General features: G+C 49.6%; 1 protein-coding gene across 11 annotated transcripts in view; it reads right to left on the reverse strand.

Moving 5' to 3' along the window:
* The window catches only part of FBF1 (Fas binding factor 1), a 30,353-nt gene extending 4,670 nt beyond the window's left edge, over window positions 1–25,683 (reverse strand). Inside the window, exons 1-26 of one of the 11 annotated variants that reach the window (XM_058561668.1) lie at window positions 25,579–25,683; window positions 24,977–25,114; window positions 24,499–24,585; window positions 23,882–23,909; window positions 22,740–22,781; window positions 14,231–14,324; window positions 13,538–13,598; window positions 12,680–12,730; window positions 10,685–10,802; window positions 10,098–10,175; window positions 9,357–9,476; window positions 8,899–9,037; window positions 8,631–8,764; window positions 7,997–8,096; window positions 6,406–6,888; window positions 5,179–5,277; window positions 4,752–4,834; window positions 4,513–4,571; window positions 3,530–3,685; window positions 3,289–3,389; window positions 2,960–3,166; window positions 2,099–2,206; window positions 1,879–2,018; window positions 1,674–1,792; window positions 365–487; window positions 95–280 (exon numbers count right to left, since the gene is read on the reverse strand). In XM_058561668.1, coding sequence (XP_058417651.1) covers window positions 95–280; window positions 365–487; window positions 1,674–1,792; window positions 1,879–2,018; window positions 2,099–2,206; window positions 2,960–3,166; window positions 3,289–3,389; window positions 3,530–3,685; window positions 4,513–4,571; window positions 4,752–4,834; window positions 5,179–5,277; window positions 6,406–6,888; window positions 7,997–8,096; window positions 8,631–8,764; window positions 8,899–9,037; window positions 9,357–9,476; window positions 10,098–10,175; window positions 10,685–10,802; window positions 12,680–12,730; window positions 13,538–13,598; window positions 14,231–14,324; window positions 22,740–22,781; window positions 23,882–23,909; window positions 24,499–24,501 — 2,832 coding nt within the window. In that variant the 5' untranslated portion in view covers window positions 24,502–24,585; window positions 24,977–25,114; window positions 25,579–25,683. Of the gene's footprint in view, window positions 1–94; window positions 281–364; window positions 488–1,673; window positions 1,793–1,878; window positions 2,019–2,098; window positions 2,207–2,959; window positions 3,167–3,288; window positions 3,390–3,529; window positions 3,686–4,512; window positions 4,572–4,751; window positions 4,835–5,178; window positions 5,278–6,405; window positions 6,889–7,996; window positions 8,097–8,630; window positions 8,765–8,898; window positions 9,038–9,356; window positions 9,477–10,097; window positions 10,176–10,684; window positions 10,803–12,679; window positions 12,731–13,537; window positions 13,599–14,230; window positions 14,325–22,739; window positions 22,782–23,881; window positions 23,910–24,498; window positions 24,586–24,976; window positions 25,115–25,467 lie in introns of all 11 variants that reach the window. The other 10 variants (XM_058561675.1, XM_058561671.1, XM_058561670.1 and 7 more) reach the window with 10 other exon arrangements.
* Between the last annotated feature and the right edge of the window lie 496 nt (window positions 25,684–26,179).

Genomic DNA, 26,179 nt, shown 5'->3' on the forward strand with positions numbered 1-26,179 from the left:
GCTGATACAACCCGATGGAGGAGCAGATGGTGAGGGTTGGGGAAGGGACAGGGCTGCCTGGGCTGCCTGCTGTCTTGGTGGCCCTGGGCCCTACCTTGGCCAGGCTGATGAGGGTGCTCTCCCGCTGGGTATCCACCTGCAGCGCCCGCTCTGCCTCACGCTCGGCCCGCTCCTTACTCAGCTTCTGCTGTGCAAAGAACTCAGCCCACTCGGCTGCCAGGCGCCGCCGCTCCTCTCCACACCTGTGCATGACAGACTTCTGCTCTTCCAGCAAGGCACTCTGGGACGAGGGCACGAGGGCACACAGTGAGCGTCCTTGGGCATAACGGCAGGGACAGCAGCTGAACAGTGTGGGTGGACTCACCTTGGCCCTCTCCAACTCCTCCCGCTCCATGGCGATCTGCTGGACCATGACCTTCCTCTGCTCCTCTAGAGCACGCTGCGTGGACTCTGCCTTGGACTGCTCGGCACTCACCCGCCAGCGTTCCTGCGGGCCGGGTCAGGGCTGAGAGCACGCTCCCTGACACTCCACCCACTGCCGTTCAAGCCTGACTGCTCCTGAACGGCTTGACTGCTCCCTGGGGAGCTGTGCCAACCCACCTACATCTTCCACGCTAGGCCACAAACACCTGCTTTCCAGAAAGGTGCAAAATGAGGGGTGCCTGAGGACTGCGGGGGCCTGGACTGGGATGAACTGCACCAAGGCTAAGCTAACGGCTCAGAGAACATTGCTGAGAGGGGCCCTGGGTGGCCCCAGAGGGCTAAAGAACACCTTCTGCTCCCTGAATTACCAACCACAGCACTCGGCCTGCCTGCCTCCCATCAACCAACAGGCAGAGCACCAGGGTGGGCGTGAGACTGTCTGTGCGAGGGGACGTGGGGCACCCACAAGCCTGGCCCGAGGCAGGGGCTTAATAAAGTCACCAAACGAGGGACTGATAAACATGGTTCCCAACATGAAACCATCTGTTTACATACTGATATTGTCTACAGGATATATGTGTATCATCAGTGGCTAGCTCTGCCTAGTGGGTGATTTTAATTTTCTTCTTTATTGTTTCCTTATTTTTTGTTTTTTGTGATGAAAACTGGCCCTGAACTAACATCTGTCGCCAATCTTCCTCTATTTTGTATGTGGGACACTGCCACAGCTTGGCTTGATGAGTGGTGTGTAGGTCCATGCCAGGATCCAAACCCGCGAACCCCGGGCTACTGAAGTGGAGCATGTGAACTTAACCACTATGTCACTGGGCCGGCTCTATTGTTTCCTATATTTTAATTTTTTTCAATGAAATGTATCATGTTATCACCTAGCACGAAAAAAAGAAATGTATTATTTTTTAAAGAATAAAGCTTGCTCTTACACATGAAAGATATAGGGAGTTCAAAAATGTATCTGTTACAACTCAGGAGGTGAGATTATTTCTCCCAATGTCACAGGCATCAGCTGATGTGACAGATTCGAGTGACAGGAAGGAAAGTGTGATGGGCAGCTGATGGGCAGAGAGGGGCTAGACGGCAGAGGGCACTTCTGGAGGTGGAAGCAGGGGCCCTGCAGAGGCAGGAAGGGGCAGGAGAGACATTTCAGAGGAAAGTCCTGAGGCTGAGGAGGAGAGATCAGAGCACCGCTGACATTCCCCAGAGTGCTCTGCTGGCAGGAGGAGGGACCCCACCTGCTCCAGCAGCCGACTCTGCTCGTTCAGGCGCACCTCCATCTTCCCAATGACCTCTTGGAGTCGGCTCCGCTCTTCCTCCATGTCCCGCTGCTGCCGGCCCAGCCTCTCCTGCAGTGCTGGGGGCGGCCCACAGGGCGCTCACTGCCTGCCCACCTTCCCACCAAGGTGGGGAGCCAGGAGGGACACGCGGCCCACTCAGTACCTCGGAGCTGCTCGTCCCGCTGCTGGATCCCCAGCTCCCGCTCCTGGGTGGTGGTGAGGTGGGAGGCCTCCACGCGGGAGGACAGCTCAGTCAGGCTGCTGGAGAACTTCTCCATCTGCTCGATGATACCATTCAGGGACCTGGGGGAGAACTGGGTCACCCTGGCCTGCGGACCCCAGCACCACCCCCTCGGGGTGGGCAGGGCCAGGGCAGCATGTACCGTGTGTGGGAAGTGGCACTGGTGACGGCGTCAATCTCCCGGTCCTTCAGCAGCTTCAGCCGCTGCAGCTGCTCCTCGTGGTCCTTGCGCATCTCCAGGATGGAGGCCCTGAGGGGACAATGAGGAAGGCGAGGGCCTACCTGAGCAGGACCCACACGGCCGGCGCAGCGAACACTGCGGCCAGCTCCACGTGGGAGGAATGTGCCTCTGGAGGCTCCCTGGGCCTCTCCTCCTCTTCCGCATGCTGCCCCTGGCTCCTCTGCTCATCTGTCTTGGTGCCTCAACGCCACATCCACTGTCTAAGGGGGAGATGCCTTCCGTTACTCAGCAAAGGACACTTTACACAGAGGAAAGACACGGGTGTCAACAACCCTTTCGTGTCTGGCCAATCTGTGTAGTGTTGAAAGGCCTGCTTTGCCCTCATTGGCCAACTCCCTTATGTACCCTTCCTTAGTTCTGCTCTCATCTAGAAAGGCAACCAGACCCACACACCAGGCACAACAGTGCAAATCTCTTCCAGGGTCCATCTTATCACTAGACTTGGAGGTCTAGCAGGTAAGTGGACGAACCTGTGCTCATTAGCCCTCAGGGTGCTTACTGCTGCCAGGCCCTGCCCGAACAGCCAGTGATGCTTCGGGCCTTGTGAGTACTCCCTCCCCACCTCTGCGGGAGCCGTGGCCCCCCACTCATGGCAGGCGATGGGTCAATGTGCTTGGCCTCGGTCCTCACCTGGAAGGGAAGGGGTCAAGCCTCGGTTCAAAGGCTGCTGAGCCACGGCTTGGAGTCTCACGGGAATCGGCTTCCTCTGGCCCCGCCAAAGGCAGCTCCCCCTGCCCACCTGCCCCTGGGCCTCGCCCTCACCGCTGCAGCTCCCGGAGCCGCTCCATCTCCTGGTCCTTTTCCTGCACGGTGGCTGCCAGGCGCCGCTGGTGCTGGGCTGTGAGCTCGGCGTGAGCCTGCTCGGCTTCCTGGCAGTGCGACAGACACCGGGTGGACAGCTCCTCGTTCTCTCTCCGCAGCCGCTCTTCCCGTTGTTGGTATGATGTTTCTAGCACCTTGATGCGGCTTCTGCCAACAGGACACCCAGCTGAGGGGCTCAGAAGGCAAGGGCGGCCACCTGAAGCCTCTCCGGGCACCTCGGCTGGGGCAGCCCATGCACCTGGGGAAGCCGCGGCAGGAGTGGTGGGTACCTGTGAGCACTCTCGATGAGTTCCAGGTCTTCCTGGTGTCGCTGCTGCAAACTCTCCAGTAGCAGCTTGTGCTGCGTCCGCTCCAGCTCCAGCTTCCGCACCTAGGAGGCAGCAGGAGGGACGGCGTGGAAGGAGGGGAGGCTGGGTCCCTTGGACTGCCTGGGGAAGCCTTCCATCCCTCACAGTGACACCCTCCCATTTCAACCCTGCCTCCAAAGCCAGCTGCCCCTCTGCCCCTCACCTGGGCCTCTAGCTCTGCCAGCCGGGCCTGGCTCTGCAGAAGCTCAGCCTGGAGCTCAGCAGTGCCACTCTGAAGCTGCGCCTGTGCAGCCAGGAGCTGCTTCTGGTATTCTGTGCCTGGCATTAGGCTCCGTGCCGGGGACTCCGGGAGCAGGGACTGTAGGAATGGGTGAGATATGTTCCAGGTTAGGTAGGGGACAGGGACTCAGCTGAGCTCAGCTACCTCTGGCCCTCTGCTCACTGGACCTCCCAGGCCCTGTGCCTGATGTGTGGCTGTAGACAGGGACAAGGACGTGACACTAAGAGGACAAGGACGAGGCCTTGGAGAGTCACTGTCACTGTACCTCCCCTGTCAGGTCTGGATAGGAGAATGAGTCTCCCTCCCTCCCTCCCTCAGAGCAACATCCCCTCCACCAGGGATTCCAGATTCCTAGACAAATAGCCGAGTCCCAGCAGAGTCTTAGCTACGACAAAAGCTTATGACGCTGGCCCTTTCTGTCAGGCCTGAAGCCCAGCTGTTGACAGCTACTCTGGCTCCTGCAGGCTGCCCACCATCCACCATCTCGAAAGGCACTTCTGGGTTACTGGGGACATTCTCCTGTGGGGCTATGTCTCCTCAGGGCCAGGGGTCAGAGGTGACTGCCACACCTGGGAAACAGACGGAGGTGTGGTGGGAGGACGGCAAGGATGGAGGAGGCTTTCTAGATGGAACAATAGGACACCTGCAGCCCTGCTTTCTGACTGGAGCATTCCTGCTGCCCCCGCCTGGGTGCCACCTCTAATTCCCCGCTGGTTCTAGCAAATTAGCACCCAACTCTGCCTGGCAGTTTAGGAAAGTGCTGGTGGGGAGCACCAGGGTGAGCTATCTGACATCATGACACATTCTTCCTGGAGCTTGTTAGGTCAAAGAGCTGGTGCTGCCTCTGAGCTGTGAGAATTGCTCTGTGGGCCTGAGACCTATACCTGCTTGTCCACCCTCCCTACCTGGACAGGCACAGAAAGCCCTGTGGGTTCCTGGGAGCTCGGGAAACCAACCACAGGCTCTGAAAAATCAACAGCAGAGAAGTGAGGAGGAGGCACAGAAAGGCCCCAAGGTCTCGTGTGTGAAGCTAGCTTGGGAGAGTCTAGCTTCACTCGTCTTCCGGGGGCTCTGAAGGAAGCTTGAAGTGCCTCCTCCTTACCCAGAGTTAACCCCCCAAACAAAGCAGAAAACAAACCAGTACCGGAGAGGTCTCCAGGGGCTGTTCCCCTCTTTGGGTCACCTGCACGGAGGACAAAGGCGGCGTGGTTCCAAGTCACAGGGGACCTGAGGACAGAGGGATGGGGGTGGCAAGATGAAGAGCCTTTGGTGTGGGACACAGGGAGAGAAGGGCAGTTGACACGGGCAGAAAGGGAAACATCAGGTTCAAATCATTGCCCAGAAAGGCCCGGTGGCTGGCAGTTTACTAAGAGTGAGGGCTCAGGTGGGTAAAGGAGATGGGACCCAGGTTCAATTCCCCTTAACCAGTGGGCCAGATACGAGGTATCAAATACCATACAACAAACCGACCAAGTTGGAGCCCAGCACAGCTGTGGTGGTCTCTAAGGAAGGAGCTCGGGCTGGCCCCCACCATGCCTCTCACCAACCCCCAGCCCTGGCTGTAGACATACCCCACGCCAGCAGGCCTGGCAGGTGGCTTTTGTGCTGCTATTCCTGAGGTCCCTCCAGCAGCTGCTTGCTCGAGCCCCTGAGTGCCAGCAACAGGTTCGCTGAGGAAATGAAGGTTAAAGCGAAGGTGGCAGAAGGTCCAGGTTAGGCTGGAGGAAGACCGCCGAAGCAGGAAGCTACGTGCCGTTCCTCTTCCTGCCTCCCCTTGGCCCTCCTCCTGTTCCCACCAACCCGTCTTGGGAATTCTCCTCCCAAGTCTGAGCCCCTGGCCTTTCAGTACCCCCTCCCCACCTCAGTGCCCACTGGGGCACAGTGAATGGACACTGACCCTCTAATGACAGTCTAAGGAGCGACAATGGACATGTTATAGGCACCAGAGTTAAGTTCAAGTTCAAGGCCTCATTCTGGGCCAGTCAGCTTCTCAGCTTTAGACTGAGGCTCTGCTCACTCTCCTGCCAGGTCCAGCTGCCCTCTGGACTCCTCTCCTCTCTTGTCTGTTGTTCCCACTTCCCTTCCCAGCTCTCGGGGTCAGTGAGGGGGTTTTCCCCTCGGCTTCAGGTCCAGGCCAAAACCGCCCTCCTCATTCATAGCAGCCCCAGGCTGGGTGATGTCCCTGGCCTGTCACTTCACTTCCCCTTTGCTCTGGCCGCACAGCATCTAGCCACTTGCTTTGGACAATCCTGGCTTTGCCAGCCTCTTCAGCCTTCCTGTCCTCAGGGGTCACTCACTGCCCTGTCCCACAGGATCGCCATTCCGTGGCTTCTCCCAGGGGTCGCCTCTTAGCCATTGTGTCTTCTCTAACACTCCCAAAAAGCAAGAACAAATCTCAACCTCTACACACGTCATTTACTCTAGCTTGGGCCAGCAGAAGTACCAACGATTTTGATACAGGGCTTTTTGCGAGCCCAAGAGCGCTGTGGGCAGACTACCTGCTCAGAGGCACCAGGATGGCTGTGTGTTTGTCACACCAGGGTACCCCCCGTCTCCTGCCTGATCAAGTCAGCACCTATCCCCATGGCAGTCAGGGTGTGTCAACAGCCCCCCAGTCCCCTCGGGTCTGTACCAGGGCGAAAGAGGGAAGTCAGATGCTCTCTCCACAACACCAAAAGAGGGAGAAGAGCACAGCTAAGAGCCGGCACGCCTCATTGAGGCATCGAGATGGGCGAGGTCAGCCCCCTACGCCCCTGCCAGGTCCTCCCTCCACTAGAGACAGCAGCCCAAGCCCGTACCTGTTGGAAGGGGGATGGCCCACTGCCTCCACCAAGTTCTGGCCCTTAGAGGCCGCAGCACGCTCCTCTCTGGCCAGACCTTGGGACTTCTTCCGAGACAAGGCATGGCTCAGCCAATCCCTCTCCTCTTTCTCTTCAGATGCTCCCAGCTTGGATGGCTGGCTGGCTTTGGCAGGGGAACCTGCACTCTTGGTTGGTGGCTTTGCACCTGAGGAGGAGGAGGGCAACCCAGCCGGGGCAGAGTGCTGGCCTGGGGCAAAATGCTGGCTCGCAGAAGGGGGTACTGAGCGGGTAGAGAGTGCAGAGCCTCCCCTTCGAGCCTCTCTGGTGGGAGAGAGAGGGAGCAGGTCCGAGTCGTCGTCCTTGAGGCCCAACCAGTCAGCTCCTCCCTTCCTGGGGTGGGTGGGGCTGAATGCTGCTGGGGTGCTCTGTTTGGAGTCTGGTTCTCCCTTGGGGTCTGTGCCACTTTCTGCTAAGAACCTACTTCAAGACAGAGAGGAAGGGTCTAGGGCAGGACAAGCAGCCTGTCTCAAGAGCCCCCTGACCAGCCTTTCCCTTCGCTGCTGGGGGGTGACTATGAGGCCCACACCAAAAAGACAGATGCCCAGGGGCACTGCACAGCCAGCCAGAGGAACAGTGAGCACAGTGCCCACACCAGCTCAGGAGCAGAGCAGCAGCGAGCCATTTGTAGAACCATGAACATAGACATCTTGAATTCCATCACGTGAACAGGGGACAATTCCATCCACAGAGAACAGGACCAAATTACAACCAGGGCACACACGTCCAAAGAAATATCAAGTGGATCAAGTGGTTTTAGGTTTTCCAGGCACTGTCATTTTGCTACCTTGTCCTTTACTTGGCCATTGCCTATATGTGTTACCGGCCAGTGGCAGCAGGTTCCAAAGTTTAAGAATATACTGAGATTGGGAAAAAAATGTTGATGTGTATATAAGGTGATTTAGATAGAAAGAAAGGTTGATAAAGCCAATGTGGCATAATGTTAACAACCACTGAGTCTGGGTGAAGGGCAGGAGGGAATTCTTACAACCTCTCCGTCAGTTTGAAATTATTTCAAAATACAAAGTTTAAAATATATACTGGGAGAAAAACTCCAAATTCAGAAAATTCAATCCACTAACTTAATGTTTTGTTGCAAACTGGGGTGAGACCACTGTCAGGATCATTACGGCAGCTCCCAGGGCAGTGTTCCTGGGGAGTGGGGTTTGAGAAGCCCCTGCAAAAGGTTAACAGTCTTCCCCCCCAGGACTGGACGCTCCTCAGGGAGGCTGGCTGACATCACGGCCATTTATGGCTTTAAGGGGCTTCAGGCAGAGTTGGGCCCACCTCCTCCTCTTCCTTCCGAGGAGGCCAGGAGCAGAGTCTGGGACCAGGATCCTGGTGGGGCCACTTCCACCCCTTGGCCTGGGACTGGGCAACCTCCCTCTTCCTTTGGCACCCCCCGCAGAGCCTCACGCTTGCACATCGTGGCCTTCCAAACAAGACTGTCAGTGGGACGGGGGAAGGCCGGGCCTGTCTTCCCAGGGGGCAGCCTGTCTCAGAGGCCAAGCTCCCTGCAGGCCCCGCTTACCTGACCGACTGCCGGCGGGACTGCCGGCCCTCAGAGGAGCCCACGGTGGGCCGATAGGCCCCAAAGGTGAAGTCCTCGTCAACCCCAGGATCTTCTTTGTCTGTGAATTAAGGAGTCCGTGATCTAGAGCAAGGGAGTCAAATACTTTTGTGGCTGCAGAACTGTTTAAAAAAGGCTGAAATGGCACTTGACGTGTGAGACAAGCAAAGGTGAAGCTGCTCTGGAGGAGGCAGGGGCGAGGGGCTGGGCGGCAGCTCAACGTCTCCGGCCCCAGCACTTGGAACATCACTGGCGAGCTGTTAAAAACGCACTCGCGGGGCCCTGCCCGCCAGGCTTAAGGTGAGCCCAGTGAGCTGTGTGTGTCGCAAGAATGACTCTCAACACATAGCCTGTGGGCTGATGCTTTGAGAAACACTGGTCCAGAGCAGTGTTTTTCAAACTGTGAGCTGCTACCTATTGGCAAGTTGAGAAACCAATTCAATGAGTCACAACCAATGTATTTAATAAGTCAAACAGCATATAAATAAAAAATAAGATTACATGTGTGTGTGATGATATATTTCTTATTATGCATTGTGGTACAAATCTGCTCTGGGAGCCCCACACCCCCTCCCCTGCCCCCAAGCTTCCTCACCCTGAGGCCTCTGGTACTTCTTGTCCAGCTTGAACTCCCTGTGCTCCCCGGTGCCCGGGCGGGCCAGGAGTTTGGTGGCAGAGCCTCGACCCAGCAGCTCATCCAGCTTGGAGCGAGCGGGGCGGGGCCCTTCCCTGAAGGCCGGGACATAGAGTGGCCCACGTGAATGCTAGGGGCTCCGGGGAGCCCACGCTGTACCCTCCTCTAGCTTTTCCCTGGACCTGAAGCAGCAGCCTGGCCAGGGCTCTCTACCCATAAGGATCCTTACTGGTCTCCCGTCGGCTTCCTCTCTGCTTTGGGGCTGTCTCCAAACCCCAGGGTGGCCATGAGGTCGTCCCCGTCGTCAAACAGCAATTCTTCTTTCTTTCGGATGGCGGTGTCCTCAGGAGTTAGAGGAATAGAGGGACCTAAAAGACAGAGCACAGGGGATAACGCCCACAGCCTTCTTGCCCTCAACTCTGATATCTGAATGGGCTGAGGGGGGTGACCTTTGGATGGGACAGCGGGCATCGCACGTGTCCGGGCTGCCACAGGACCTGACTCCCCACGTCCCACACCCGGGCTCATGTACCCCACCTCCCTGTTCTTAGACACTGATACTCTCTGGTCCAGGATCTTAGACCTATGGTCCCCACCCTGGTGGTCTCTGGTTCTGCACTGGAAATTTCAGCTAGCCTGCTGCCAACTGTATCTGCCCCAGGACAAGAAACAACCCACCCGCCCTACCTTGATCTCTGACTGGGGCTGGGCTCTTTTCAGAAGCTGTTTTGCTCTCCGTTCTGGGTGGCTTCTTGGTGCTTCCTTCCTCATCATCGGAGAGAAGTCCTGCCAATGGGTCTTCTAAGTCTCAGGGCCAGAAGGGAAAGCACAGGTCAGAATGCAGCGCTTTGTCCAGGAGAACGAGCCCTGTGCTGCGCTGGGGGAGTTCTCACTCCAGTGGAGATTCTAGCTGCTCTAACAATAAACAAGCCACTCAGCACCCAGAGGGCGGGGCCTGGCTAAGGGGGACCGCAACACAGCCCAGGCTCGGCAAGGGGAGAGGGAGCCGGGAGAGCCACACTGGGCCTGCGGGGCCTGTGGTCCGGTGTGACTGTCCCAGGCTTGCCTGTGGGCCCCCAGCCTCTGCTGTCTGCATAGCCTTCTGGAAATGTCCCCAAGTCATCAGAAGAGAAGTAAAACATTCGTGCATTCATGAAGGGAAAGGGAACTTCTCCCATACTTTATAAAATCTTCAGTTTGATGTCTGGCTTCAAAGTCCTTGCAAATAAGTTCCTCAAATATCCTGGCCAATACAACGTAATTAGTCCCTCCCTGAATTCATGAGGAACTAAATCAGTGGCACCAGCTGTGTGCTCCTCATCTGATACAGCGATTTGGCCTTGGGCAAGCAAGCAAGCAAGCATTACCCAGGCTACTCCACTCTCAAAACTGGAGTGTTCTAGAAGCGGGATGCAGGGCCTAAGGTACCTTCAAAGGGAAACTTCCTGTACTGATGTCCAAAGCTGTTGGGAGAGGGAGGTGGCTTCTTGGTGGGAAGGGCGTCCCCTGCAGGAAGCAAAAAGAAGGCAAGGTCACAAGCCTGGTCTTTCCATGCCAAGGTTGTGCCACGAACGCCTGCAGCTCTGCAATGGCGTGTACTTCCTCCTGGGGGGCTGCAGAGATGGCCATGGGATGGGTCTACACCTCCCCCGTTCTCACACAGGCTTCTGGCAGGGAAACGTGGTCTGGAAGTCACCTCCTACCCCCCTGGTCACAAGTCATTCCAAACAGAGTCATGGATTTGGGAGATGCACAGGCTACCAGAAAATTCTCCAATTTAACTCAAATGGCTTTTCCAGGAGCTGGACTTAGAGGTACTGGAACAGCTCTAGGAAGAGGAAGCTCAACCTGTCCCCTGCCCCCACCACAAACACTCAAACACACCAGAGGTACACAGCGAGCCCCTGGTCTCTCCCTCCCAGGCAGAGAAAACCCACAGGACATGAAAGCTTCCTTCCAAGCTTTTTCTATGTCCCCAAAGTGTCCCTATATTGAAGGAGCTATCTCCCACTCACCTTTCTCATTGGGATCACTAGGCAGCTCTTCTTTCCCAGAACTCTTTGCAGCTCTTTTACTAGAGGCTAGATTAGACTTCTTCAGACCTAAGAGATCTGCATCCATATCGTCCAGATCCTGGAGAAGTGAGGAAGAGGGAGGAATCCTCACAGGTGCTCAGCTAGTGGTTGCTAAACGCCCTCATGCTGGAGCAGCCTGGTGGTAATATTGCCTCCCTTTTCCACGGGGACAAATGGGGACTTGGGCTGGGGAACTGATCTGACAGGGTTACAGAATAAGGACAGAGGGAGGGCTGAAGCACAGTCTCCACACACTCGGTCTCAGATGAGGCGAATGGTCTCGGATTGGTACTTCTACCGGCTCTTATTAGCAGCTGCTGCCTCAACGCTAGAATGAGAGTCACTAAAACCTGCTTTCTGCAGCTTCTCACAAAGGCCTAGCAAAATTTGAAGCTCTGTGTGCAGCGGAAACGAAATAGCAGGATCCTGAGATTGAAGACTTCCAAAGGGACTGCACCAGGCAGTAAGGGGACCCGAGGCAAAAAGATACCCCTGTGCCCAAAGTCAAGGAAAATTCTGGATTCTTAGCCTGCCTGGGTTGGGAGAAGTGAACTGCAATTAGAGGCAGAGGTATGATGAGAATGCTTTCCGTGTCAATGAATATTCTACGGAGATGACATTAAAAACCAGCATGAACTAAGCCAGGAGAGGGAGGCAGCCAGGCACTTCCTGGTCACAAGCCTTCAGCATAGACTTGCTGAGGGATGATTTTGAGAAGGGGATGAGGACTTCCATCTGAAGATGGTGGTTGGCACTCCAGGGACAGAATTGTGAGGAAACAAAGGAAAATGAGACAACTTCAGGAAAAAGGTGTGGCCGGCCTGAAGCCATAGTGGTTAAGTGCGCGCACTCCGTTGCAGCGGCCCGAGGGTTAGCAGGTTCAGATCCGGGGAGCACATCCAGGCACCGCTTGTCAAGCCATGCAGTGGCAGTGTCCCATATAAAGTAGAGGAAGATGAGCACAGATGTTAGCCCAGGGCCAGCCTTCCTCGGCAAAAAGAGGAGGATTGGCATTGGATGTTAGCTCAGGGCTGATTTTCCTCACAAAAAAAAAAAAAAAGAAAAGAAAAAAGGTGAGTTAGGAAAGAAAACTGAACCAAAGGCAAGCAGAGTGGGGTAGGGGGTTCAGCTCATGGTTCTGGAATGAGAGGCTCAAAGTCACCACCAAAAATTGAGTCAGAGGACTCGAGGGTCACACCCAGTGGTCCCAGCTGGTGTCCTTGGGGAAGACTGATTTCAAGCTGAGGTTAAGGAAGTTGATGTGGAGCCAAGAAGGAAACAGACCCCAATTCTTTAGGGCCCCACAGGGCTGAAAACAAGCGCTCAGTCTTGGCTGAGGACTGTGGCAACACAGTTAACCAGAAGGACGTGAGGCGGAGGTCAGGCAGGGGGTGCTGCTGGATGGATAGGGCAGAGAACAAAGGGCTCCTTCAGGTTCTAGACCGGGCCAGGCCTCCCGGGCATGGAGAGATTATGCTCTTATAAACTGTTCAGAATTTATGTCTTAAAATTCCATTGCGAAGATTAGCTTGGGGCTTGATCTGATGAGAGGACAGCTGTACTGAAGGGGACTTGGCAGGGGATGTGGAGAGAAATACAGAGAAAGCTTAAGCTTTAGGGGACGTCTCTTCCACGTCTCCCTAGGTGGTGGTTGGCCAGAGGGACCCACGTGAGTCTTCGGGTGGGAGCCACCCCCATTTCAGAGGCCTGTGGCATGACTGTGCCTCGAAGTGGGAATCTCTATAAACCAGGAAAATGGACTTATACCCAGAGGGGCAGGAAGGGCACCAGCTCATGGATGAGCTCCATTCTTGCACTAGGTAGGGCTCAGAAACACAAACCGTAAAGGGAGAAATTAGAGGCAGAATGAAGGTATGGCATGAAATATCATTACCCCACCCCTGGCTTCCAAAATCGTGCAAGCTGTTTCATTACCTTCATGGCCTGGAGCAAAGCTTGTGGGTCTGCATCAGAGATGTCTGAAACCTAAAGTCCACAGGAGGGTAAGGACACATGTTAGCCAAGGCCCAACAAAGCTCAGGGCTCTAGGCCCCTGCTGCCTTGCTTTTGCTAGGCCAGGAGCAGAGGTCACCCAATGGGGCATAAATAGGAGGGTCTGCCCTCACTTGGGGCTTGGATGTTGTTTGAAGTCAAACCAGCCCAGCTGTGGAGACCCCGAAAGTGCTGCCACTTTCTATTCCTCCCAATTAGAAAGACCACTTCCATCACAGGACTCAAATTATGCTACTTTCCATCCACATGACTGGACAACTATGGCGTTCATTATGGGAAGCACAGTTAGAAGGGGCAACATCCAAGACTCCAGCGGTTGGTAAAAGCTCTGCTTTCTAGCTTGTCTCACTGGTAGGAAGGATAAGGAGGTTGCTTTGGGTCCACTTGGGAGCCCTGGGGTATTGCTTTGCTTTAAAAACTTGCTTTGGGGGCCAGCCCCATGGCGTAGCAGTTAAGTGCGCGTGCTCTGCTGCTGGCGGCCCGGGTTCGGATCCGGGCGCGCACCGACGCATCGCTTGTCAAGCCATGCTGTGGCGGCGTCCCATATAAAGTGGAGGAAGATGGGCATGGATGTTAGCCCAGGGCCAGTCTTCCTCAGCAAAAAAGAGGAGGATTGGCATGGATGTTAGCTCAGGGCTGATATTCCTTACAAAAAAGAAAAAAAAAAAAAGAACTTGCTTTATGGGGCTTTCTAAACCCTTCTGTGAGCAGCCCCTAGGCCATGACACCCACCACACTGGGGATAAGGAGAGGGCAGGGAGTAGGGAACGGTCGGCTCACCTCAGCATCAGCTCCTGCAAAGCCTGCCATGGTGCTGAAGGCATCGTCTTCTAGGAGGGACCTGCAAAGGGGCGGAGTTGGCACCCACCCACTTCCCCAGGGCACTAGATGATTCTAAGAAAGGAAGAGTGGCTTAGAGGGTCCAAGTGAACTTGGGTAGACTCTTCTCCAGGAGAACAGAGTTGCTAAAAGGAATTTCACAGGCCACGTAATGCAGTGATTTTCAACTTTTTAAAAGCAGTATAGCCCCTTTAAAAACAAACTGTTAAAAACAACAGGTAAGAGAGAGAGACAGAACTGGTTTAGCTAAAACAAAGGTGGGGCAGGCACACAAAGCTCCTTCCTTATTTCTCAACTGTCAGGAGAACCTTTGACAAACAAACACAATCTGAAATCATGATCTAGGCCAATCCTCTTATTCTGAGGATAAGAAAAAGGAGACTCAGAGAGGTTCAGGAATCGCCCAAGGTCACACAGTAAGCAACAGATGTAGGACTTGAGGCCAGGACTTCTGACCTCCAGTTCAGTTCTCTTTCTACCCCCCAGGCTCCTTCAGTGACCAGGAGATGAGGGAAGGAGGAGACAATTACTGACATTAAAAATGGGGCACACAATAAGTGGGAAGTGGGGGTGGAGAGGCAGGAGCATTTGGACTGAAATGAGTCATGACACCCAAGCTGGTCTTGGGCTTACTTTGTTCTAGCCCTCGAGGAAGGGAGCACCCGAGCTACACCTGTGGCGTCTCTGGCACGTGAAGCTAGTTTAACAGGCTTCTCAGGTGATGTCACTGGAAAAAAAGAAAACAGGAAAGATGCCATCTGGCTACAGAGAACTGAAGTCATGGTGAAAAGGATCACAAGTTCCCCACCAAGCTGTCTCCCAGACCCTCCTACTGAAAGAAGGGCCTGTTGAGAGGAAGGAAACTGGCCCCATAGGCAGGTCCCAAATCGGGGACGGGAGCAATAATATTTCCAAGCAGGAAGTCAACCCTAAATGCCAACTGGTGCCAAATGAAGAGCCCCATCCCGCTCTGCCTCATGGAAATTCAGGAAGAACAATGCACTTCCGCTGCCCAAAGCCATCAGCTGGAACACATGAGCTTGTGCTGTGTGGGTTCTTCTGGGCCAGGTGGAGGGCACCTCAGCCTTGCTGTCCCTGGTGAGCTTTGCATGATGCTGAAGACCTGCTCCTCAGTACAGCAGACATGGACACACAACATAAGGGACTAGTATCCAGAATATACAAGGCACTCTTACAACTCAATAGTAAAAAGACAAACAACCCAATTAAAAAATAGGCAAAGGGGAGTGACGTTAGCATCATGGCAGAGAAAGATGTCTGAGAGACCCACGTAGCCTTACATCTAAGGGTGGAGGTGCTGGCACCCCTGGAGGAAGTGGAAGGAGGTAAGGAGAACTCCCCTCCTTCTCCAACGACAGCGACCCTGGGACCAAGACTGTGTGGCTCTCTGAGAAAGAGGGGGGAGGGACGGCCCTCTGTGGGAAAACCATTGCCCTCCAAGTTCTCTCACACCCTGTATGAAATTCCCATATGGAGGAGAATGAACTGTTGTGGGGGTGCCTTCATCAAGCTAGCACCCCAGGAGAGCAGATAGTGAGGGAAGAACGAGAAGCCCCTGGGATCAGGCAGGCGAAAGAAAGAGCCCCTCCCCTCCGGGACTGTGTGGCTCTCAGAGAGAAGGGGGAGACGTGGCCCTCTGTGGGAAAACCATCGCTCTCCAAGTTCTTTCACAGCCTGTGGGAAATTCCCATATGGAGGGGACTGAACTGTTGTAGGGGTGCCTTCATCAAACTAGCACCCCAGGAGAGCAGATAGTGAGGGAAAAACGAGAAGCCCCCAGGATTGGGTAGGTGAAAGAAAGACCCCCCCCACCCCCCTGCCTGGAGCACCAGCACAGCCAGTTGGCCACAGTGCCTGCGGACCGTGGCGGGCTCAGAATACACAGCTCTTGACCCCCACCCAGTGGCGGCAGGTGGAAGCTGCAACCAGATATTTTCAGAGTGAGGAAAAATAAGCCCACGCCCTCAAGCAGTATGCAAAAATATATTAAATCTCCAGACCAGAAGGAAAATGACAAGTACCCAGAAATCAATCCTGAAGGCACAGAAATTTATAACCTAAACGACAAAGAATTCAAAATAGCTATCATAAAAAAGCTCAATGAACTACAAGGAAACACAGATAGACAATTCAATGAAATCAGGAACTTTTTCACAAAAGAGATTGAAACTATAAAGAAAAACCAATCAGAAATGTTGGATATGAAAAACTCAATGGAGGAGATAAAGAAAAATGTGGAATCTTTAAAGAACAGAGCTGAAAATATGGAAGAAAGAATTAGCAATATTGAGGATAGGAATGCAGAAATGCTCAAGATGGAGGAGGAGAGAGAACTAAGACTAAAGAGAAATAAAGAAATTCTCTGAGAAATATCCGACTCAATTAGGAAATGCAACATAGCGATTACAGGTATTCCAGAGGGAGAAGAGAGGGAAAAAGGAGCAGAGAGCTTGTTCAAAGAAATAATAGCTGAGAACTTCCCAAACCTGGGGAAGGAGCTGGAAATACAAGTGAATGAAATCAACAGATCTCCTAACTATATCAACAATAAAAGACCCTCTCCAAGGCACATAGTAATAAAGCTGGCAAAAGTCAATGATAAACAAAAAATATTAAAGGCAGCAAGACAAAAAAAAATAATGTACAAAGGATTTCCTATCAGGCTTTCAGTCAATTTCTTGGCAGAAACTTTACAGGCTAGGAGAGAGTGGAATGATATATTCAAAATTCTTTTTTTCTTTTTTATGAGGAAGATCAGCCCTGAGCTAACATCTGATGCCGAGCCTCCTCTTTTTTGCCAAGGAAGACTGGCCCTGGGCTAACATCCATGCCTATCTTCCTCTACTTTATATGGGATGCCGCCACAGCACGGCTTGACAAGCGGTGCATTGATGCGTGCCTGGGATCCGAACCCCGGGCCGCCTTGACAAGCAGAGCATTGGTGCGCACCTGGGATCCCAACCCGCGAACCCGCTTGAGCCACCAGGCCAGCCCCTCAAAATTATGAAGGACAAAAACTTTCAGCCAAGAATACTCTACCCAAGAAAAATATCCTTCAGATATGATGGAGAAATAATGACTATCCCAGATAAACAAAAGCTAAGAGAATTCATTGCCACAAGACCCCCACTACAAGAAATGCTCAAGAAGGCCCTCAAGGGGGCCACCCCGGCGGCGTAGTGGTTAAGTTTGCACGCTCCGCTTCGGCGGCCTGGGCTTCGCAAGTTCAGATCCCAGGCTTGGACCTGCACACCACTCATCAAGCCATGCTGTGGCAGGCATCCCACATACAGAGTAGAGGAAGATGGGCACGGACATTAAGCCTAGGGTCAATCTTACTCAGCAAAGACAGGAGGATTGGCAACAGATGTTAGCTCAGGGCTAATCTTCCTCACCAAAAAAATAAAAAAAAAAAAGAAAAAGAAGGCCCTCATGCCTGAAAAAAAAAGAGAGAAAGGGGATACAAAGCTTTGAGAAAAATAGGTAGTCAAAATCAGAAAAATTGCAGCTCTTATCAGAATATGTTAGCAAACACTTAAATTATAACACCAAAGATTAAGGGAAGGAAAACACCAAAAATAAATATAACCTCATTACTTTAAACACAAACTCACAACACAAGATAGAATAAGTTGTGACAATAATAACTTAGAAGGGGAAGAGGAAAGGGATGGAATCAACTTAGTCTAAGGAAATAAGAGGCCATCAGAAAATGGACTATCTCATCTATGAGATTTTTTATACAAACCTCATGGTAACCACTAAACAAATAATAAGAACAGAGACACATAAGATAAATAAAGAGAAAACTAAGAAAACCATCATACAGAACTACCAAACTGAATTGGTAGTCTGAAACACACAGGATGAGAAACAAAGGAAACAAAAAAGAACTGGAAAATGAGTGATAAAATAGCAACATTAAGCCCTCATATATCAATAATCACTCTAAATATAAATGGATTGAATTCTCTAATCGAAAGACACAGAGTGGTGGGATGGATTAAAAAACAAGACTCAACAATATGCTGCCTCCAGGAAACACATTTCAGCTCTCAAGACAAAACACAGGCTCAGAGTGAAAGGATGGAAGACAATACTCCAAGCTAATGGCAAACAAAAGAAAGCAGGTGTTGCCATACTTATATCAGACAAGTAGACTTCAAGATAAAACAGGTAATGAGAGACAAAGAGGGGCAATATATAATAATTGCCAAGGGATACTCCACCAAGAAGACATATCACTTATAAATATAGATGCACCCAACACAGGAGCACAAAAGCACCTAAAGCAACTATTAACAAACCTAAAGGGAGATATCAAAAACAACACAATAATAGTAGGGGACCTTAACACCCCACTTACATTAATAGATAGATCATCCAAACAGAAAGTCAATGAGGAAATAGTGGACTTAAATGAAAAACTAGACCAGATGGACTTAATAGATATATAGAGAGCACTCGATCCTAACACAGCAGATTACACATTCTTCTCAAGCGCGCATGGAACACTCTCAAGAATAGACCATATGCGGGGAAACAAGGAAAGCCTCTATAAATTTAAGAAGATTGAAATCATAACAAGCATCTTCTCCAACCATAATGCTACGAAACTAGAAATCAACTACAAGAAAAAAACTGGGAAAGTGACAAAGATGTGGAGACTAAACAACATGCTACTGAACAACCAATGGATCATTGAAGACATTAAAGGAGAAATAAAAAAATATCTGGAGACAAATGAAAATGAAAATACACCACACCAACTCATACGAGATGCAGTAAAAGCAGTCCTGAGAGGGAAACTCATAGCAATACAGGCCCACCTTAACAAACAAGAAAAATCTCAAATAAGCAACCTTAAATTACATCTAACAGAATTAGAAAAAGAAGAACAAACAAAGCCCAAAGTCAGCAGAAGCAGGGAAATAATAAAAATTAGAGCAGAAATAAATGAAATTGAAACCAAAAAAACAGTAGAAAGGATCAACAAAACAAAGAGCTGTTTCTTTGAGAAGATAAACAAAATGGACAAACCCTTAGCCAGACTCACTAAGAAAAAAAGAGAGAAGGCTCAAATAAATAAAATTAGAAATGAAAGAGGAGAAATTACAAAAGATATCACAAAAATACAAAGGATTATAAGACAGTACTATGGAAAACTATATGCCAACAAATTGGACAATCTAGAAGAAATGGATAAATTCTTAGACTCATACAACCTCCCAAAACTGAATCAAGAAGAAACAGAGAATCTGAATAGACCAATCACAATTAAAGAGATTGAAACAGTAATCAAAAACCTCCCAAAAAATAAAAGTCCATGACCAGATGGCTTCTCTAGAGAATTTTTCCAAACATTCAAAGAAGATTTATTACTATCCTTCTCAAACTATTCCAAAAAAATAGAGGAAGACGGAACACTTCCTAACATATTCCACAAGGCCAACATCACCCTGATACCAAAGCCAGACAAGGACAATAGAAAGAAGGAAAATTACAGGCCAATATCCCTGATGAACATTGATGCAAAAATCCTCAACAAAATATTGGCAAACTGAATACAGCAATACATTAAAAAGCTCATACACCATGATCAAGTGGGATTTACACCAGGGACGCAGGGATGGTTCAACATCCGCAAATCAATCAATGTGATACACCACATTAACAAAACGAGGAATAAAAACCATATGAAAACCATACGATCATCTCAATAGATGCAGACAAAGCATTTGACAAGATCCAACATCCACTTATGATAAAAACTCTCAACAAAATGGGAATAGGAGGAAAGTACCTCAATATAATAAAGGCCATATATGGCAAACCCACAGCCAACATCATACTCAATGGGGAAAAACCGAAAGCCATTCCACTGAGAACAGGAACAAGATAAGGGTGCCCACACTTGCCACTCTTATTCAACATAGTACTGGAGGTTCTGGCCAGAGCAATTAGGTAAGAAAAAAGAATAAAAGGAACCCAAATAGGCAACAAAGAAATGAAACTCTCACTGTTTGCACACAACATTATTATTATTTTTTTTTGTGAGGAAGATCAGCCCTGAGCTAACATCTATGCTAATCCTCCTCTTTTTGCTGAGGAACACCGGCTCTGAGCTAACATCCATTGCCAATCCTCCTCCGTTTTTTTTTCCCCAAAGCCTTCCAGTAGATAGTTGTATGTCATAGCTGCACATCCTTCTAGTTGCTGTATGTGGGACAGGGCCTCAGCATGGCTGGAGAGGCGGTGCGTCGGTGTGCACCTGGGATCCGAACCCAGGCCGCCAGTAGCGGAGCGCACGCACTCAACCGCCAAGCCACGGGGCTGGCCCACAACATGATTTTATATACAGAAAACCCTAAAGAATCCACTGGAATATTATTAGAAATAATCAACAACTACAGCAAAGTTGTAGGGTACAAAATCAACTTACAAAAATCAGTTGCACTTCTATACTCTAATAATGAACTAACAGAAAGAGAACACAAGGGGACAATCCCACTTACAATTGCAACAAGAAGAATAAAATATCTAGGAATAAATTTAACCAAAGAGGTGAAAGACCTATACAACAAAAACTATAACACATGACTGAAAGAAATCAGTGATGACATAAAGAAATGGAAAGATATCCCATGCACACGGATTGGAAGAATAAACATAGTTAAAATATCCATACTACCTAAAGCAATGTACAGATTCAATGCAATCCCAACCAGAATCCCAATGACATTCTTCACGGAAATATAACAAAGAATACTAAAATTCATATGGGGCAACAAAAGACCCCAAATAGCTAAAGCAATCCTGAGCAAAAAGAACAAAGCTGGAGGCATCACAATCCCTGACTTCAAAATATACTACAAAGCTATAATAAGTAAAACAGCATGGTACTGGTACAAAAACAGACACACAGATCAATGGAACAGAATTGAAACCCAGAAATAAAACCACACATCTGCAGACAGCTAATCTTCGACAAAGGAGCTAAGAACATACAATGGAGAAAGGAAAGTCTCTTCAATAAATGGTGCTGGGAAAAGTGGACAGTCACACGCAAAAGAATGATAGTAGACTATTTTCTTTCACTATACACAAAAATTAACTCAAAATGGATCAAAGACTTGAAGGTAAGACTTGAAACTGTAAAACTCCTGGAGGAAAACATAGGCAGTACACTCTTTGACATCAGTCATAGAGGGATCTTTTCGAATTCCATGTCTACACGGACAAGGGAAATAAAAGAAAAAATAAACAAGTGAGACTTCATCAGACTAAAGAGCTTCTGCAAGACAAATGAAACCAGGATCAAAATGAAAACACAACACACCAGCTGGGAGAAAATATTATCAAATCATATATTTGACAAGGGGTTAATCTCCATAATATATAAAGAACTCACACAACTGAACAACAAATAAACAACCCAAGCAAAAAATGGGCAGAGGATATGAAAAGACATTTTGCCAAGGAAGATATACAGATGGCCAACAGACACATGAAAAGATGTTCAATATCACTAATCATCAGGGAAATGCATATCAAAACTATACTAAGATATCATCTTACACCCGTTAGAATGACTATAATCACCAAGACAAAAAATATCAAATGTTGGAGAGGATGTGGAGAAAAGGGAACCTAATTCACTGCTGGTGGGAATGAAAACTGGTGCAGCCTCTATGGAAAACAGTATGGAGATTCCTCACAAAATTAAAAATAGAAATACCTTATGACCCAGCTATCCTACTACTGGGTATTTATCCAAAGATCTTGAAATCAATAATCCAAAGAGGCTTATGCAGCCCTATGTTCATTGCAGCATTATTCACTATAGCCAAGACATGGAAGCAATCCAAGTGTCCCTTGACTGATGATTGGATAAGGAAGATGTGGTGTATATATATATATAATGGAATACTACTCAGCCATAAAAAAAGACAAAATCGTCCCATTTGCAACAACATGGATGGACCTGGAGGGTATTATGTTAAGTGCAATAAGCCAGAGAAAGAAAGACAAACAGTGCATGATTTCACTCATATGTGGAAGATAAACTAACACACCGACAGAGAGAAGAGTTGGTGGTTACCAGGGTGAAGGGGATTGGGGGGTGGGCACAAGGGGTGAAGGGATGCATTTATACGGTGACTGACAAACAAAAATGTACAACTAAAATTTCATAATGTTATAAACTATAATGACATCAATTAAAAAAAAATAGGCAAAGGATCTGAAAAGACCTTTCTCCAAAGAAGATATACATATGGCCAATACACATATGAAAATTTGTTCAACATCATTAGTCATTAGGGAAATGCACATCAAAACTATAATGAGATGCAACTTTACACCCACTAGGATGGCTATAATCAAAAAGACAGAAAATAACAAGTATTGGCAAGAACCTGGAGAAATCGGAACCCCCTTACACTGCTCGTGGGAATGTAAAATGGTGCCGCTGCTGTGGAAAATAGTTTGGTGGTTCCTCAAAAATTTAAACATAGAGTTACCATATAGTCCAATGATTCCACTCTTTGGTTTATACCCCAAAGAACTGAAAACATATGTGCATGCAAAAATGTGTATATGAATGTTGATAAAAGCGTTATTCACAACAGCCTAGCCAAAATGTGGAAATCACTCAAATATCCATCAACTCACAAATGGATAAACAAAATATGGCATCTCCATACTGGAATAGTGTCCAGACATAGAAAGAAATGAAAAAAGGAATGCTATAGTGTGGATGAACTTTGAAAACATTATGGTAAGTGAAAGAAGCCAGATGCAAAAGCCACATACTGTATGATTCCATTTTATATAAAGCATCTAGAATAGGCAAAGACATAGAGAAAGAAAGTAGACAAGTGGTTGCCTAGGGTTGGGGGGAGGGGAGAACGAGGAGTGACTGCTAATGGGTATGGAGTTTCTTTACAGGGTGATGAAAATGTTCTGGAATTACACTGTGGTGATGGTTGTATAACTTTGTGAATACACTAAAAGCCACCAAACTGTACACTTTAAAAGCGAATTTTACATGAATTATATCTCAATTTAAAAAAGAAAAGAAGAAGCCTAAACGAAGGGATTCTGGGGAAGGGGCACTTACTGTCATCCCCTAGGAGGTCACCAAGGACATCATCTATGGAGCCTGGAAGAGAAAAGCAGCCATCATGACCTCAGGAGAAAAGAAGAATGATCCTTACAAGCCTCACGTCTTGAGACCTCACTCCAGGACCTCAGAGGTCTCAGATGTTGGGCTTAGCTCTCTCTTCACGGGCCACGAGATGTTTTCTAACTCTCTGGCAACAAGTCACAATGCCTTGTGGAAAGACCCTAGGGTAGAAATTGAAAATAACTTTCTCAAAGGATGGTGGTGAAGATTTTCAGTAGAACCTACATTCTGTGTGACACACTGGCCAACAAGCCAGTCTTCCAGACTTGGAACAAAGCCCAGTTTGCTTCTTTAGGAAAAGTGTCCAAGATTTCTAGGCACATACAAGCTTCTTTCATACCAATAGCCTCCTTGTATCCTTCCATCTGAGACCTTCAGAACTGGTCTGGAGACATACCTTCTTGGCCACTTTCCGATGGGGTCATGTGGGGGAAACCCAAGTTTGAGTCCTGAATGAGGTCTTGCATCCAGCTGAAGTGCCTTTACCACCACCTGTAACCCCAACCGTATGTTTTTTTTTTTTTTTTTTTTTTGGAAGATCAGCCCTGAGTTAACATCCATGCTAGTCCTCCTCTTTTTTGCTGAGGAAGAGCGGCTCTGAGCTAACATCTATTGCCAATTCTCTTCCTTTCCCCCCCCCCCCCAAAGCCCCAGTAGACAGTTGTATGTCATAGTTGCACATCCTTCTAGTTGCTGTATGTGGGACGCGGCCTCCGCATAGCCGGATAAGCGGTGCGTCGGTGCGCGCCCGGGATCCGAACCCGCGCCACCTGTAGCGGAGCACGCGCACTTAACCACTAAGGCACGGGGTCGGCCCCCAACCGTATGCTTCTGGATACAGAGCCCAACGAGAAGGGTTTTTTCCTCAATTCCCATCCCTAGTTTATTTCTGTATTACTCTGAGGGCCAATGAGGCAGCATAAGGAGTCCCCTAGGAAGACCAAAGCTGCCTATGAAATTATGGGGAAATCAGCAAGACTCACACCAAGAACATTCAGACACAACAAAGTTATTTTTGGACCCAAGGGGCAGAAATTATTTTTGACTTAAGGGTGATGTTCCATCTCTCCACTCACCTTTCAATCCCTTCTTGGTTTTTGGTGCCTAAAATGGGAAAAACAAATCACATTAACAAAATCAGTGAACATGTGTTGAAACTGAGAATGCAGAATGAATTGCTTGGTCTTTTGCCAAGTCACGAGAGAAAAAGGAGCTCCAGTGGCATTCAGAGACAGAAGCCCTTTATGCTTTCCTAGAGTTTCTCAGAATAGACTCATTCAGAGCGTGGAAAAGCTCCCACTAACCAGTACAGGATGCCACTGTGGGTGCAATCCGGTGGGCAGAAGTCTCTGCTTTTCACTGATTTCCAGACACCACATGCAAACCTTCCCAGCCAGGCTGTAATGTGACTGGGAATGTTTTCCTCTCTTCCATGTCCCTGTCTCCTCAATACCAGCAAGAGACACTTAAAAATGCTTCCAGCTGGACATTCAGAGGCTCAGAAGAAAGTCTTGCTCATTGCTTAATAAGAAGTTTGACATCAATTCTACTTCCTAGCACAGTTCTCTGGGGACCACATCCTGGTCCTTGACACCTAGCCCCCAAGTACTCCATGCAGTCAAGATCTTGGGGGTGGGAGTGGGGGTAAGAGCGGGTTCACATTTCCATACATCTTACTCTGCATTCTGCCTACCATCTCTAAGGCTCTAGGGGCTGCCTGTGGCTCCTTCACAGCGCTGTCCACATCATTTGAATTCTGCCCACATGGAGCTCATCCTTCCTAATAAAGAAAATTAAAGTGGTTGCTTAAAAATGATGGAGCTTTCCTATTTCCATAAATTAACAATTCCTTATGGGGACAGCAATTCAGATGAGAAGCAAAGTGCTCTGGGTAACTTAATGAGCTTTTCAAGGCTTCAAGATTACTCCCATAAAGGGCAGTGGTCCTCATCCTTTATCCTGAGAGAGGATGGGGGGGATGGCAGGTATCCATCTCAGAAAGGAAGTAGGTGCTAGGTACTATGGCCAATACACCTTCCCAGGCAATACCCATGACTACTTCCTAGGCAGCATTCAGCACAAAAGCTGATGTGAGTGCTGGTTACTCCTTGACACTATATTCACTGATGGTGGAAATTTTTCCCTTCACACTAACTGTAAATCCGACTCACCTCATTAATAGAGAAGTTTTCCTCAGAATTATCACTCTCTCCCTACCCCTCCTCAACATTACCAAAACCGACTTTTGGCATGCCTTGGAAGAAAGGAGTCGGAGGAGGCCATCTCGGTTTCGCTGGGTTTGGCCTGTCCTGTTATTAGAAGGCAAAGTTTAGCTGGGTTATGCATAGGGGCCACTCTGACTATTTTTGTATCTTTCTCTGTAATGGCAATTTTCACGACCTACAAGTCCAAACATGTTTTGCACCATAACACATCCAGGAACTTCTGCCATCTCCTATCGATACTGTCCCAGCCTCCCACACCGCGAGAATTTCTAAGAGAGGTTTGCAAAAGCCACAGGGCCACACAGTACCATCGCGTCATCGCATCTCTTTAACCAACTCCGTGCCAGGCATTTTAAAATCCCAAACCTGCCCTTTAGCAAGACCCCTCCCGGAGTCACCCCCTCGGTCCCGAGACTCCGTGCCCCTCCATGCGTCACCCTCTCCGAGCGCCCAGACCATTTGCGCTCCGAGCTCAGCCTACAATCCTTCTAGCCCCTGAAATCCTCCGGGTTACGCGCCATTCCCCGCAGAGGCGCAGACGAGGGCACCTGTCCCAGCCATGTCCACTGGTCCCGGCTCCGCGAGAGCCCAGTTTGGTCGGTCCTCCAGCTTCAGAACCCCGCGGCCGCCAATCTCTCAGTCGCTCGGCCTCCGGAAGGCGAGTCTCGAGGCATCCTGGGAGTTGTAGTCCACGGTCCGCTCAGCTGCTGGAGTCAAGGGAACCACGGGCGCCGAGATGAACTACATTTCCCACGGTGCCCCGCCCTGGCCGTTGGTGGAGGCCGGGCCTCTGTTCCCGGCTCCGCGCGTTGCTGGGTGCTCCCTCAACACCCGCTCGGAAAGAGGGAACAGGGCCGCGACGGCCGGTGGTGTTCTTCCTCTCGCCCTCCCTAGAAGACTGCCGGGGGCCTGGGCTCCAAAACCAAACACTAAAATTCCTCCAGCACTCTTCTGGGGGCTGACTCGTGGCGAGGTTGGAGGCGTGAAAAACGTGTTAAGATTGGAAGACCGATAAACCATAATTATATATATTTATCCCACACAACAAAGCTTCGGGAAATGGCTGTGACCTTTCTGTTCAATTATCAAAATCAAAGCTGCGAAACCAGAATGAAACCCAATACAGCCTCCCAATAAAGACACGTAACA

The sequence above is a fragment of the Diceros bicornis genome, chromosome 18 (genome assembly GCF_020826845.1).
Source record: "Diceros bicornis minor isolate mBicDic1 chromosome 18, mDicBic1.mat.cur, whole genome shotgun sequence".
Classification (NCBI taxonomy): domain Eukaryota; kingdom Metazoa; phylum Chordata; class Mammalia; order Perissodactyla; family Rhinocerotidae; genus Diceros; species Diceros bicornis.